General features: G+C 45.4%; 2 protein-coding genes across 3 annotated transcripts in view; both read left to right on the forward strand.

Moving 5' to 3' along the window:
- Positions 1 to 4,104: 4,104 nt before the first annotated feature.
- Positions 4,105 to 13,523, forward strand: part of Poc1b (POC1 centriolar protein B) — a 96,205-nt gene continuing 86,786 nt past the window's right edge. For both annotated transcript variants that reach the window (XM_027394138.2, XM_027394139.2), the window contains exons 1-2: positions 4,105 to 4,260; positions 4,778 to 4,862. In XM_027394138.2, coding sequence (XP_027249939.1) covers positions 4,246 to 4,260; positions 4,778 to 4,862 — 100 coding nt within the window. In that variant the 5' untranslated portion in view covers positions 4,105 to 4,245. The remainder of the gene's footprint in view (positions 4,261 to 4,777; positions 4,863 to 13,523) is intronic.
- Positions 5,140 to 10,271, forward strand: LOC100765247 (polypeptide N-acetylgalactosaminyltransferase 4). Its single transcript, XM_027394137.2, has one exon. The coding sequence runs from the start codon at positions 5,419 to 5,421 to the stop codon at positions 7,153 to 7,155; it is 1,737 nt and encodes a 578-aa protein (XP_027249938.1). The 5' UTR covers positions 5,140 to 5,418; the 3' UTR covers positions 7,156 to 10,271.

Here is a 13,523-nt window from a genome sequence, read left to right on the forward strand (position 1 = left end):
TGGGTTGCAATGGCTTATGTATTAGCCCCTGAGTACATGTGATTAGATAGGAAACAAAGGGCTTGGTTTGAGGCATTTTTATAGGTCCATTTCCCGGTATGCACAGGGTTCCTAAATGGAAGTGTAACTTATAATTGACCAAGAAGCTTGCTTTACAACTTGTAAATTTCTGGGATTCAAACCAGACTTTCTATTTCAAAACCCCTGATGGGGAGGTGGGGCTCGGGAATGTGTAGGTTTAGTCAGCAGCACTTGAGTATAAACAAGGTTGACAGAAAGAGAAAGACTTGAAGTCACAAAGCACATCAAGGTTATGAAAATACTCTAGGAAACAGAGGATGAAAACCTAACTCAAGAGACACCACCATCTCTGTGGCAGGAAGCAGAGGGACAGAAAATAAGGAGATAGGAAGATTTCTGAGGATATAATCGGTAAGATTTAGAGACTGAATGATGATCGAAATAAATCATCCATAGCCTTCCAAAATGTGTGCATTGCTTTAATGACACTCATTCAGCTCATGTTTTTCCTGTCTATGTAGTCTCCCGCACTCTGGGAGGGAGCACTTGTATCAAGAGGCAGTCATAGCACTGCCTACGAACAGCTGTTTAATGCCAGTGCTATACAGCAATGTGAACAGTAGGTGGCACTTAAGTGCCTGAATTTCCAAAGTGGAATACCACTAACCTAGGAATGATCACACTAAAAACAAACCTTTATAGGGTTCAACCAGGCACATTCACTATCTAGTCTGAGGGAGATCTGGGAAATAAGAGCCAACTAAAGGCTGCTTTGCCCTACTTAGTATACAGTCTCCAATGATGCTGTGTGGGTTTACAAATATTGATCCACCCTGCCTGTGGCTACTTCCATGCCAACGCTAAATTTGACATTTTGTGAAGTGCAAAATAATCGCTGTAGAAAGTGGGTTACATAAAAACTCACACAGGTTTGAGATCCGAAGACATCCTTGGATTTGGCTGTTTTCCCAGTGTCTACCTCGGAGCCCTTGCTGCTGGCAGAAAGAGCAGAGAGAGAAAAAAACAAACATGGAAAGGGCTACAGGAGGGAGCTTAGAGAAATAGATGAGGGCTGTGGGATAAATGCAACTGAGATTTTGCTTTTTTATCTTGGCCAAACTTATTAAAACCATGGCTAGCATGCAATTTTTAAAATTTTAGTGGATCAGGCCAGGCACTGGTGGCGAATGCTTTTAATCCCAGCACTCCAGAGGTAGAGGTGGGTGGATCTCTGTGAGTTCAAGGCCAGTCTGGTCTACAAAGTGAGTTCCAGACAGTCAGAACTGTTACGCAGAAAACCCCTGTCTCGAAAATTACTGAAGAAGAGAATGAACCTGTCATGAAAGCTCATGTAGAGGTCAGAGGGCAACCAGTGGGGCCTGGTTCTTGCCTTCCACTCAGGCTGTCAATTGTGGCAGCAAGTGCCTCTACACTCTGAGCCGTATATTTGCATATATTTACAATACGCATACAATCGTGAGTCTAAGCATGATGACATATTTGATATCCCAGCACCTGGGAGACAGAAGCTAGAGAATCTGGAGTTTGATGTCAACAAGGGCTGTGTACTGTAGCCCTGACTCAAAACAAAAAGTTGCAATCATACAAGAGATGTCAGGACTTTGCAGTTAGAAGAGAATTGCTGAATGCCTGAAATTTTTTAGCTCTCTCTTTTCTGAGCAGTGTGCCTTGGGCTAGAAACAATGTGTTTCTACTTTAAATGGAAATGTAAGACTCTATAACATGATTATGATGCTGGTTAAATGTCAAGATGTAAGCAGGTACTTAGAAGAGCATCTAGCTGCTTCAAGTACATCATAGGATGTGACAATCTTGTGTCGTTTTGTTCCTGGGAATATGACAGGTTTTAAGGTCAACTTTGGGTGATGGCACAATAATATATTTTTACTCTGTGAGAAAATCATACATGTATACAATGGACCATACCTACCTCCGGTTTGCCCCCCCCCCATAGCCTATAGCCCTCCCAATAGGCCCCTCTCCCAACTTCACATCTTTATTAATAATCCACCATGCCCAGTGGGAGCGGCCATATGTGCATAGGTGTAGGGCTATTGAACAGAGCCATACTCTCAAAGAAGAATGCCCCACCCTTTCCCAGTAGCTACCAACTGCCTATAGCTCCTCTGCTAAGGGGTGGGATTTGGAGAGCACCACCCACATCTATGCTAGAATTTGGGCCAGTCTGATCCTGCGCAGGTAACCACAGCTGCTATGCATGGGCAATAGCCATGTTGTGGCCAGAAGAGGGCATTTCACAGCACTCCTCATCCTTATCCTTGGGCTCCTCTTCTGACATGTTCCTGAACACTTGGGGTGGGGGTGGGGAGTGATGGAGACGACGTGTTTAGGACTAAGCACTCTTGTTCTCAGCACTTTGACCAGTTATGGGTCTGTGTGTTGACTGCTGTCAACTGAAAAACGCAGCATCTCGACCAATGTTGAGAGTACCCCAGGCCTCTTGGTATACATATAAATGCTTAAAAGGCAAATTGACAGCATCAACATTTAGTAAAGTAACAGTAGCAGGGTATACCTTAGGGCCTATCTCATCATTTAAAATATGTCTTGCCTACTAATTGAACTAAATAACATTTCACTTTTGTATGCCACTGACTGTTATAGTTGTTATACAGCATTATTACGGCAATAGATGACTGATACAAAAGGAACTCAATAAGTAGATGTGGGATATCTACCACAGATATACCATAGCAACCACCCAAGGAGTTTGTTATATGGGTAGTGCTCTAGGTCCTGCCCCATAAATACTGGATCAGCATCTTTGACAACAGAGTGCTCCCCAGCAACCCTAATCAGCATTAAATAATACTAAAATAGGAGACTCCTCAAGATACAATACTGAGGGATTCTTGTTGTTTGCTTTTGTTATTGGTTAACAGAGTCCATATATCTCAGGCTGGCACCAAACTTACAATGTAGCCAAGGATAACCTTGGACTTCAGCTACTCCTGCCTCTAACTCCCCCGTGCCAGGATTGGTTGGTGGGGTGCTGGGGATAGACTCAAGGGTTTAGTTCATGCCAGGCAAGCAGTCTTCAGTTCCCAGCTGGAAAATGACAAGTTCTTGAGGGCAGGGAAAATATTTTGGAGTCTACCCCCGCCCCCGTTTTGTAGTCCTTGGGGTCAAGCATACAAAAGATATATTTAACAACCACCCACCTGTGTGTTAAACTAATACCATACTGCAGTCATCCTCTACCTACTTAATTGCTACATAGTGGTTAAGACTAAATGCAATCACAATACAGCCAGTTAAAGACCCTGTAATTAAGACATTTTCCATTTACATAGAACATGTATCTTACCAGTTATCATGACATTTTGTTGCCAAGAATTTTTGTTTCATATATAATTTTCAGATGAGTCCTTTAAATGCTTCGGGGCAGGGTTTGTTGTCATTTGGTGTCAAAGGCTTTGAAGAACTACCTAGATGTGGCTTCCCTTCTTAAAATTGCCATCGACAACATTTTGTAGCTTTAACAACCTCATGCTGCCGAAGCACAAATGATACAACGTGTAAGAAAGCCTACCGTGGAAACCGTTATAATAAGCATGTGGTCTCGTAACTTTAAAGCGTACGACTTCTGCAAGTAGCAGATGAGAATAGAACAGACAGCAAATAACGGGGAGAACACTGAACGCAATGCCGCCAGCATTTGCATCTATACCAAAACTGTAGTTAAACAAAACCATGTCTTCCGCCGGGAACTCGGCTTCTCTGAAGGCACTATCACAGTCACTAGCTTGCCTGAACATCAAAGTTCCCGCTCCGGTGTGCTTTGGGCGCGCGGTCTCTTTAAGGTGTAATAGAACTCTGATGGCATCGATCACAGGCTCACATCCGCCTCGCCCCCACGGGTCACATTTCTCCCCCGGCTATCCCCTAGGCTTCCCGGCACCAACCCGGGGGTCCGCAACCTCCGAGTCTCGCTGTGTGCGAGCGCGGGACCCTGCGCGGGCGCGCTCCCGCCAGGCCGTCAGCCGTCTGCCGCGCGGGCGGCGTCTCGGGGCTCGTCTGGCCACGCCTGGAGCGCGGGCTTTGATTGGACCGCCGTTGTTGTAGTGACCGGGAGGCGCCGGCGCTCGGAGCTGACGGTTCCGGGCGCCGCAGGGTCCCCCCTCGTCCCCGCCCCCCCGTGGCTCCCGTGGACCCCGGAGCTGCCCACTACCCGCTACCCGCATGGCCTCCGCCCGGGTAAGGTCCCCGCCGCTGTCCGAGCCGACCCCAGGGCGGCGGGGCCCGGGGGTGGGGGGGGCACGGAGGCAGCAGGTGCGAGCAGCCCGGGTCTGGGAGCTCGGTCGATCGCTCGGCTCCTAGCAGCCCGAGCGCCGTGCCCAGGCGCCGGGGGCGCTGAGCGCCGGGACCCCCGGCCTGTTTCCGCGCCTTGCGTGCGTCAGAATCACCTGAGAGGTTTAAAGGGCGCGGGAGTCTGCGCCATGCGCCGGCGCCGAGCCGCCGGGAGGGCGAGCCGGGGCGGGTCCCTGGGCTGCTCGCTCGGGATCCTGAGCTGGGGGCTCCCCCGGGGGCTCCCCCGGCGGGGGCAGGGGCAGTTCCCGGAGCCTGTCGCCCCGGAGGTGATGCCCCCTCCTCCCACGCTGCCCACCGATGAGCCGGGGTTCTCTTCGATCTCGGGAGACAGGCAACGTTGACCTCTGATCCCGAGAGTTCGAATTCTGCACCTGCTTTCAAACTCGACAACTTTCCATCCTAGGAGGACCCGATTCTGGAACGTTATTTTAAAGGCCACAAAGCTGCGATCACCTCCGTGGACTTCAACCCCAACTGCAAACAACTTGGTAAGTTTGGCGTTTGTTTATTTGTTTGTTCGTTTGTTTTTCTTTTTGTGACAGTTACCAGAGATCACGTAGCTGAAAGCCTTTCTTTCCTTCTCCTTGGTCCCTGGCTGAGGGAGCCAGGCGCGATGGGGGCCGCACAGGGCCACTACAGGTTCCCGGGTCTCTGCTCAGTACCGACGTCGTCGGTCTGGCCCTGACTGACAACTTTCGTGAACTAACCGCCAGGAGGAGTGAGTGGGAAGGGGAGGGGTTTGTGATCGGCCTGGGGAGGGTGGAGTATTGGCTGGAGAGTTTGTGAAAAGTTCTGAGAGGAGCAGGAGGAAGTGGGGACCGACTAGTTGAGCTGCACCGGAGGCGAAGGAGCAGCGAGGGGTCTCAAGTGACCCCCGGGAAACTCTGGTGTTCGGGAAAGAGCTGAGTGCCTACATGAAAGGAGGGGGGACCTGGTTGGAAGTTCGCCCCTACCTGAGCCGGGAACTCAAGCTGCAGGATCCGCAACACTTCTCCCGAGTGCTGGCTGGGTGGCCGTGTCTACCCACGACCCTTGAGGATCCAGATGGCCGTGAGGTGGACCTGGGCAGGCAAGAGCTGCCTACTGCTGGCGCTTTTAACACTGGCTTATATTCTGGTGGAGCTCTCAGTCTCCAGTTTGTATGCCTCCCTAGGAGCCGGCCATGCCAGGGAGCTGGGGCCAAGGCGGCTCTCAGACCTTGAGACAAGGGGAGAGGATTTGTCCCAGCCTCTTTATATAAAGCCCCCTGCAGATTCCCAAGCTCTTGGAGAATGGGGGAAAGCGAGCAGACTCCAGCTCAACGAGGGTGAATTGAAGCAGCAAGAAGAACTCATTGAGAGATATGCCATTAATATTTATGTCAGTGATAGGATCTCCCTGCACCGCCACATAGAGGATAAAAGAATGCCTGAGTGTAAATCGAAGAAGTTCCACTACAGGTCGCTTCCCACCACCTCCGTTATCATCGCCTTCTATAATGAAGCCTGGTCCACTCTGCTTCGAACCATTCACAGTGTTTTAGAAACTTCTCCTGCAGTGCTCTTGAAGGAGATCATCTTGGTCGATGACTTGAGTGACAGACTTTATTTGAAGACACAACTTGAAACTTACATCAGCAATCTCGAAAGAGTTCGCTTGATTAGAACCAATAAGAGAGAGGGGCTGGTCCGGGCCCGCCTAATTGGGGCCACTTTTGCCACTGGGGATGTCCTCACGTTTCTGGATTGCCACTGTGAGTGTAACACTGGTTGGTTGGAACCACTTTTGGAAAGGATTAGTAGAGATGAAACAGCAATTGTATGCCCTGTCATTGATACTATTGATTGGAACACTTTTGAATTCTACATGCAGACTGGGGAGCCCATGATTGGTGGGTTTGACTGGCGTTTAACATTCCAGTGGCATTCTGTCCCCAAACATGAAAGGGACAGGCGAACATCAAGAATTGACCCCATCAGGTCACCCACTATGGCAGGAGGACTGTTTGCTGTCAGCAAGAAGTATTTTCAGTACCTGGGAACCTACGACACTGGGATGGAAGTATGGGGAGGCGAAAATCTTGAGCTGTCTTTCAGGGTTTGGCAGTGTGGTGGCAAACTGGAGATCCACCCATGTTCTCATGTGGGCCACGTGTTCCCCAAGCGGGCACCGTATGCTCGCCCCAATTTCCTGCAGAATACTGCCAGGGCTGCTGAAGTATGGATGGATGAATACAAAGACCATTTCTACAACCGAAACCCTCCAGCTCGGAAAGAGGTTTATGGTGATATTTCTGAAAGAAAGTTACTGAGGGAACGGCTGAAATGCAAGAGCTTCCACTGGTATTTGGAAAACGTGTTTTCCAACTTACATGTCCCTGAGGATAGACCTGGCTGGCATGGTGCTATTCGAAGCATGGGCATCTCTTCCGAGTGCTTAGACTATAATGCCCCTGATAACAACCCCACAGGTGCCAACCTTTCCTTGTTTGGATGTCACGGTCAAGGAGGCAACCAATTCTTTGAATATACTTCAAACAAAGAAATCAGATTTAATTCTGTGACTGAATTATGTGCAGAGGTTCCTGAACAAAAACATCACGTAGGGATGCAAAACTGTCCCAAAGATGGTCTCCCTGCTCCAGTAAACATCATTTGGCTGTTTAAAGAAGATGGAACAATTTTCCACCCTCACACTGGACTGTGTCTTAGTGCTTTTCGGACATCTGAAGGCCGACCCAGTGTACAGATGAAAACATGTGATGCCCATGATAAAAATCAGATCTGGAGATTTGAGAAATAGATGAGCAGAAGAGCATTTTCTTTTGGGGAGTGGACAGTACCTTCTGGAAATTCCAAGTGCCCGGTGATGATTGTATTTTTCCCAGAAGTCACCCAGTGGCTGGCTGTGAGGACACTGGAGAGCCATGGTTCATTTGGGGATATCGATCTGAAACTGGGAGCACGGAGCACTGTTGCTCGGGATTTCAAAGTGCCTTCCTTCTTTCCTCGTGGGTTGCTTTATTTAAAAGCTTTGTTGATGTGGGCACCCCTACTTCTCTTTAAGGAAGCTGCTGTGAATTGAGATGCACACAACACTTAACTGTGAAGGGGGGGGGGGCTGTGTGTATAGCTCAGCTGAGTGAGCAAGAAGACTCTGTGTCTGATCCACAGCACCACGAGACACACACTCAAGGGCAAGACTTAGTATTAAGGAATGTAAAAGTTCAGGCAAAATGGGATATGATTCATGCTAATGGGTTAATTCATTGCATGTCCTTTAATTTTTTTATCAAAACTTGTGAATGCGTAATTAGAGCTGTTACTATTTTGATCATGTGGGATTTGAATTTCTTTTAAGCAGCCCATTAAATTTGTGGTTTTTAAAAACTAATTTGTCTTTGATCAAATAGAAGTTGAGGAAATTTGACCTTGAGTAAAAGGCCTGGTGTGGATATTTCTATTTCATTGGAAGAGGGTATTGGTCTGAATGCAAGTTTGGAGGTCCTTTTTGGACAGAATATCTCAGAAACCTAGACTCGTGCCAAAACGAAATGGTGAGACATTCCCGTTTATTGGACTGACTGACCTGTATCCATACCTCACAGCACTCTGCAAGCTGTCCACTCTGTGAACTTGTGATTATAGGGCATTTTCTGATCGCACTTCCTTATGTGAATGTACTAGAATGGCACTCATTCAGAATTCCGTGCCTCCCTTTGTTAATGCTTAATCACTTCAAGTAAACACAATTGAGGCCTCTCTGAAGCTAACCCCAAATGTGTTTACCGTAATGTGGGAAACTGAAAGTGGACCCAGTTCTGTAGAGAGTGTTTAACTCCCCCATGAGTTCTTGCTTACCTGGAAATTTGGAGGGTTTAGCTTAAGATTGCAAGGGAAAAAAAGACTGTCTTGGTATTTGTTGATTGCTGCCTTCAAGCTCATTGCCAGCACCTGGCAGCCTGGCAACTCTCACAGTGGGTGAACAAATGGCTTGGTGGTCGGATGACCTGGGCTGAGTCATTTATCTTGCTTGGGCCTCAGTTTCTTTATCTGAATAGCTGGATTGGCTCTTGAGGAGGGTCCCTTTCAATCTGAAAGTTCAATGATACATCATCCTGACCGATCCTCACCCATGGTGATTTTTAGGAACACTTTTGTGTCTTTACTTTTAACGTAGGGAGTACTGAACCACTGAGCCATGTTCAGTTTCGAAGATGGAAAAGCGGCTTTTAACTTCCCATGAGCCAAGCTCACCTGAAGTGGTGTGGTTCTCAATGGATGTTATTATAGTTACTTTTATAGTCATTTTATTTAATGATTGTTGAACTGATTGTGTTTTTTTTTGTTGTTTTTTTTAAGTTTTAAGCTTTCGGGCTGGAGAGATGGCTCAGGGGTTAAGTGCACTGGTTCTTCTTCCCAGCACCCATATGGCAGCTCACAGCTGTTTGTAACTCCGAGGTCCAGGGAATCTGATACCTTCATGCACATAAAATAAAGTTAAATAGATTATTTTTTAAAAAAGTTTTAAGCTTTCAAAGGAATTCTCTGACTAGGTATATAAATATTTCCCAAACTAAGTTATTTCAGAACTAAATATGTTTTAAGACATTTCTACTGGTTTCCTACTAACATTTTATTCAGAAATCATAAGCTAAATTTGGGAGTGAGTTGAAGCTTCTTGACTGTGATATGAAAAACGCATATTCCATAAAGAAACTAGTCCTCGGGATTCATAAGGAAATTGTTTTCAGTGTTCACTTGACAGCTTGCATAGAGAGAGGGAACTTTGTAAGCCCGGAATTTAAGTGAATTGTTTAGGGTGACCATTTCAAAACATTAAAGCTTGTGTGTACTTGTGACTGCTTTGTTCTCATTGACTCTTAGAATAAAAATCTGTTGCCACTTTTCTGTAAGTTATTCAGCAACCTTAAAATTTATCCAAGATTTGTCTAAATTCTGTGGACAGTGCTTGACCCTGATTTTATTCAAGGAAAATATATAAAAATACTCATTAAAAAGGAAATTCCCCTGAATGCACTCTTGCCTTGCCCATGTCCTCTTGAAAACATTTTTTTCCAAGTTTTTTTCTTTTTGCCTTTTTGTTCTTGTTAGTCCCCTATCATGTGACAGAATGAAAATGGATGCAATCTGAAAGTGACTATTGAAATGACTTTTATTTAGTAGCTTGATGCCCCTGTAGAAACAGAGAAAAGGCTTTTAAAACTATTTAATTCTGTGTTTGCCTTTTTCTCTGTATTGGTGGCTATGACTCTTTAGCCTGGTGGTTTATTTATATCCATAATTTATAACAAAGGAAACTGGAGTTGTGTTTTTATATGTAGGTATATTCTAATTTCATTCCAAAGGTACACCATAATGAAATATGCAAAATATTCTTTCACTTCTTATTTCCAATTTATTGTTACTCAAGTTCTCTCTATTTGCCGTGGACACTTGGGAGTTGATCTTTCAAGCAAATCTTCATGCTTAAATTAAAAGTTATGGAAGTATTTGATAAGCAAGGAGTTTCCATTTTGTCGTTTACTGACCAGTCCTGCTAATAGATTATCTACATAAGCAGCTTAGCAGTAGTTTTTGTTAAAAAATGATGATATAGTCATCAGACTTTCTAACTTTAAATACCCTGTTTGTAAGGGAAATTGTGTTTACTCAGCCAACAGTAGGCTCTTGTATGTGTGTTGATGTTAGCAGATTAAAATATTCCAGGCATTTAGTGTCTCGGTTTTAACGAGTAAAATTTAGATTTGACTTGGCTTTCTGAATTGCTATTTTAATATTTTTGAATGAGCACAAAACTGAGGTTCAATTTTCTGTATTTTGAGCAGTGACACTTTCTTTTTGTTAGTGGTATTTGTAATGTTGATTAAGACATGCAATAAAATGTATGCCTAATTGTTTTTTTTCAAACTGATTCTGCTGATCTTAGCCTATAGAATTAATGTTCCTGTGTACACATTTATGATGATGTTGTGATAGTTACATGAGCATGTGACTATTTTCCTTACTAGAAAGTTCACTAGGGTATCTAGAAAGTCAGGTTAGATGCCATTAACCAGTTAGGATGTAGAAGTGGTGTCAGCACTATTATGCATTAGTTACATATGAGCCAACTCAAATGATGAGTATCTCTGGACCCATCCTGTCCACTGTACAGGAAGCAAGTGGTTCCCTGGCCACATGGAACACCCTTCCTTTCAAAATATTGGGCTGAAAAGAAAACACTTGTCTCCTGTACCGCAATCTCACACTTTTCCCTGTCCATAAGTGAAGTTCCTTTCCGCCAGTAGCATGAGTGATTTTTTTCTTTTGAGACAGGGTCGCATGAATCCTCAACTGTCCTCAGACTTGCTGTGTAGCCAAGGATAGCCTTAAACTTCTAGTTCTCCTGATCTACCTCTTAAAAGAGATTACTAGTGAATACCCAATATCCTTCCCAGTGAGCTGTGTTGTCCTGAAAGTGTTTATATACCCTCCCCTTATCAGATGTATTGGGGCTACATTTAAGGGCATGTACTAGATACAGTAAGCATTTTTTGCTTTTACATACAAAAGGTTTCGGTAAATGCAGGTGCTCGTTCTCTAAGCAACTCTTTGTAAATCATGACGTGTTTCGGTGTTTAACTGGACAGATTGTATGCAGTATGTCCGTGGTTACCCGGGCTCTTGAGAGGGAGGGGTAGACCATGGTTGCTCAGGGAGGCTTTTTCTTTTCTTGGTTGGAGGGAAGCGTAGAATGTGTTGAGAATAGTCTGGAATGAGTAACAGGTGATTCCACTTGGTGCAAAATACTGAATCGTGTAGCAAAGGGTTATGATATGTGAATCATATTTCAACTTAAAAGTGACTTGTAGAGAAGAAGAGAGGCTGGGGAATTCCAGGCATCCCAAGGAAGAGGTTTTTTTTTTTTTTTTTTTTTTTTTTTTTGTAATACATATGTTAATTCTCCAGCTTAGTGTTAGGTCAAAGGTGAAAGTCAGTCTTTATCAGTTTCTACTAACAACTCTGAGAAACTACAGTCCATCCCTCTGGTCAGGAGATGGGGAGTACAAAATACAGAATGAATACCTTACTCATCCAAGCTGAATAGGTGGCCAGGAAAATCCTTAGAATTTGCTAATAATAATCAGATATGCTTTTTCCATTTGCTCAGTTTTATGGCTTGCCCAGGCTTGGCGGGGCACAGTAAGAGGTGTATCCTGAGTATCCTGAGCCCTTTATTTGCTGTTCTTGAACCCTCTTGAAAGGGGGGAGGGTGGGGCTGTTGACATTATACTCCATTCATTCATGCTATCTTGTGCTCTAAATATGTATGCACAAGAGAACAAAACAGATGCGTTTCCTAAAATGGTATAGAGTTGATAGTCCAGTGGGAAAGGCAAATATGCGCAAGGAAACCCACAAGTCCTGGTGTAACTAACTCTGCCTTGATGAACAAAGGAACAGTCAGTGCTGAGGAAAAGCAACAACATGTTTGGGGGTGACAATGGAGCAAGAGGTAAAGGTACAATTGTCCCCAGAAGTAATATTTAACTGAAGCCCTAAAGAGTCAGCTAGGTGGACAGCAGGAAAGGAGCAGTGCACAAAAGGCCAAAGGTGGTCTTAGAGAAGTAGGAAATGGGAGTAAAGGAAGAAGAGCCTGCTGCTCAGGAAGATGGGGAGAGATGAGTTTAGGTAGGACTTGGAGCAGAGCCAGGGGAATGGTGGCTGGTGAGCATACAGAAGGTTTGCCTAAGTTTTAGTCCCTGGGACCTACAATGTGTCTTTCTTTATATGGGCAAAACGATTTTTATAATCATAATTTATGACCTTGAGGTGAGATCATGTGAGTGGTAAATTCTGTGACAAATACCCTTAAACGAAAAATGCATAGTAGCTCATGCTTGTCATTCAGTACTGGCAAGGTGGAGTAAGGCCTGCTGTGACAGTGAGGCCCGCCTGGCATTCGGAGGGGAAAGGCAGGCTCAAATGAAAAGCCCAGAGTAGCCAGCCAGGCTTGGTGGCACACGCCTGTAATCCCTAGCATTAGGTGAGCCAAGGCAGGATTATTCAAAGTTTAGATTAGCCTGGGCTACATAGAGAGACCCAAACCCCCAAACCAAACAAACAAGGGAAAAACAGATAAGGGGAGGCCATAGGAAGTCAGGGGCCAGAGGCAGACCACATTGAGGCAGTCACATCTGAGGAAGCACGGAGCTCTGGAGAGGGAATGGGACTCTCCAGGGCCTTTGGAGGGACTATTTTTCTGTCAACACCTTGACCCCTGGCCTCCAGAACTGTGAAGGATAAACTTGTGTTGTTTTAAGTTTGTGGTAATTTGTTACAGCAGCCACAGGAAACGGAAGCCTGTTTAGGGTTTTAGTCTACAGGTTTAAGATCTGATTTATGCTTGGAACTTATCATCGTGGCTACTGTGGAAACAACAGATAATAAAGAAGTCCTCAAGAGCTGTTAGGCAAATGCCATCCGTAAAGTGTTGGTGAGCGTGGTGAGGTCAGTAATCCTCAAACTAGAGTGAGGGTTTGCTAGGAAACATTAGAGAGTATAAGTACATAGAGGACATTTAAGGTCACAGGAAGGGATCTGGTCACAGGGAAGAAGCAAAAGAATGGGGGCAAATGGCCTGTGCCGGAGTCCTTCCTAGCTCTAGGCTTTAGATCAGAAGAGATAGACAAGGAATCGGAAAGGCTGGAAGAGTGCCATTGTGTAGGATAACAGAAGGCCAAGTCTATGGTGGAGGACACTGCTGGAGGAGGAGTCAGCGAGCAAGCATAGAATGAGAGAGGGGCCTCCAGACAGTGTCTCCCTTACCACTTCAGCAGTTCCATTTGTGGACACACTCTGGACTTCGGCAGTAGCAGACCCTGATGGTCTGCTTCCTAATTCCATGTTCTAAACCTGTCATGAGGAATTGTTTTCTGTCCTGTGAATTTCTTGGTACTTTCAGCTCAAGACTCCTCTGCCTGCCCCCTTCTCCTCTGCCTGCGCCTCACAAACGTGTCTTACTGTGCAGCTTACAACACACCACTCCCACATTCACCCCCTCCCATTCTACAGGCAAAATCCAGTCATGCTGCAATTTCTGAGATAATATTTGAGACAGTGACAGTTCCTAGATACCCCTCCCCCTCACTATAAACCCATGGTCAC

This window comes from Cricetulus griseus (assembly GCF_003668045.3).
Source record: "Cricetulus griseus strain 17A/GY chromosome 1 unlocalized genomic scaffold, alternate assembly CriGri-PICRH-1.0 chr1_0, whole genome shotgun sequence".
Taxonomy (NCBI): domain Eukaryota; kingdom Metazoa; phylum Chordata; class Mammalia; order Rodentia; family Cricetidae; genus Cricetulus; species Cricetulus griseus.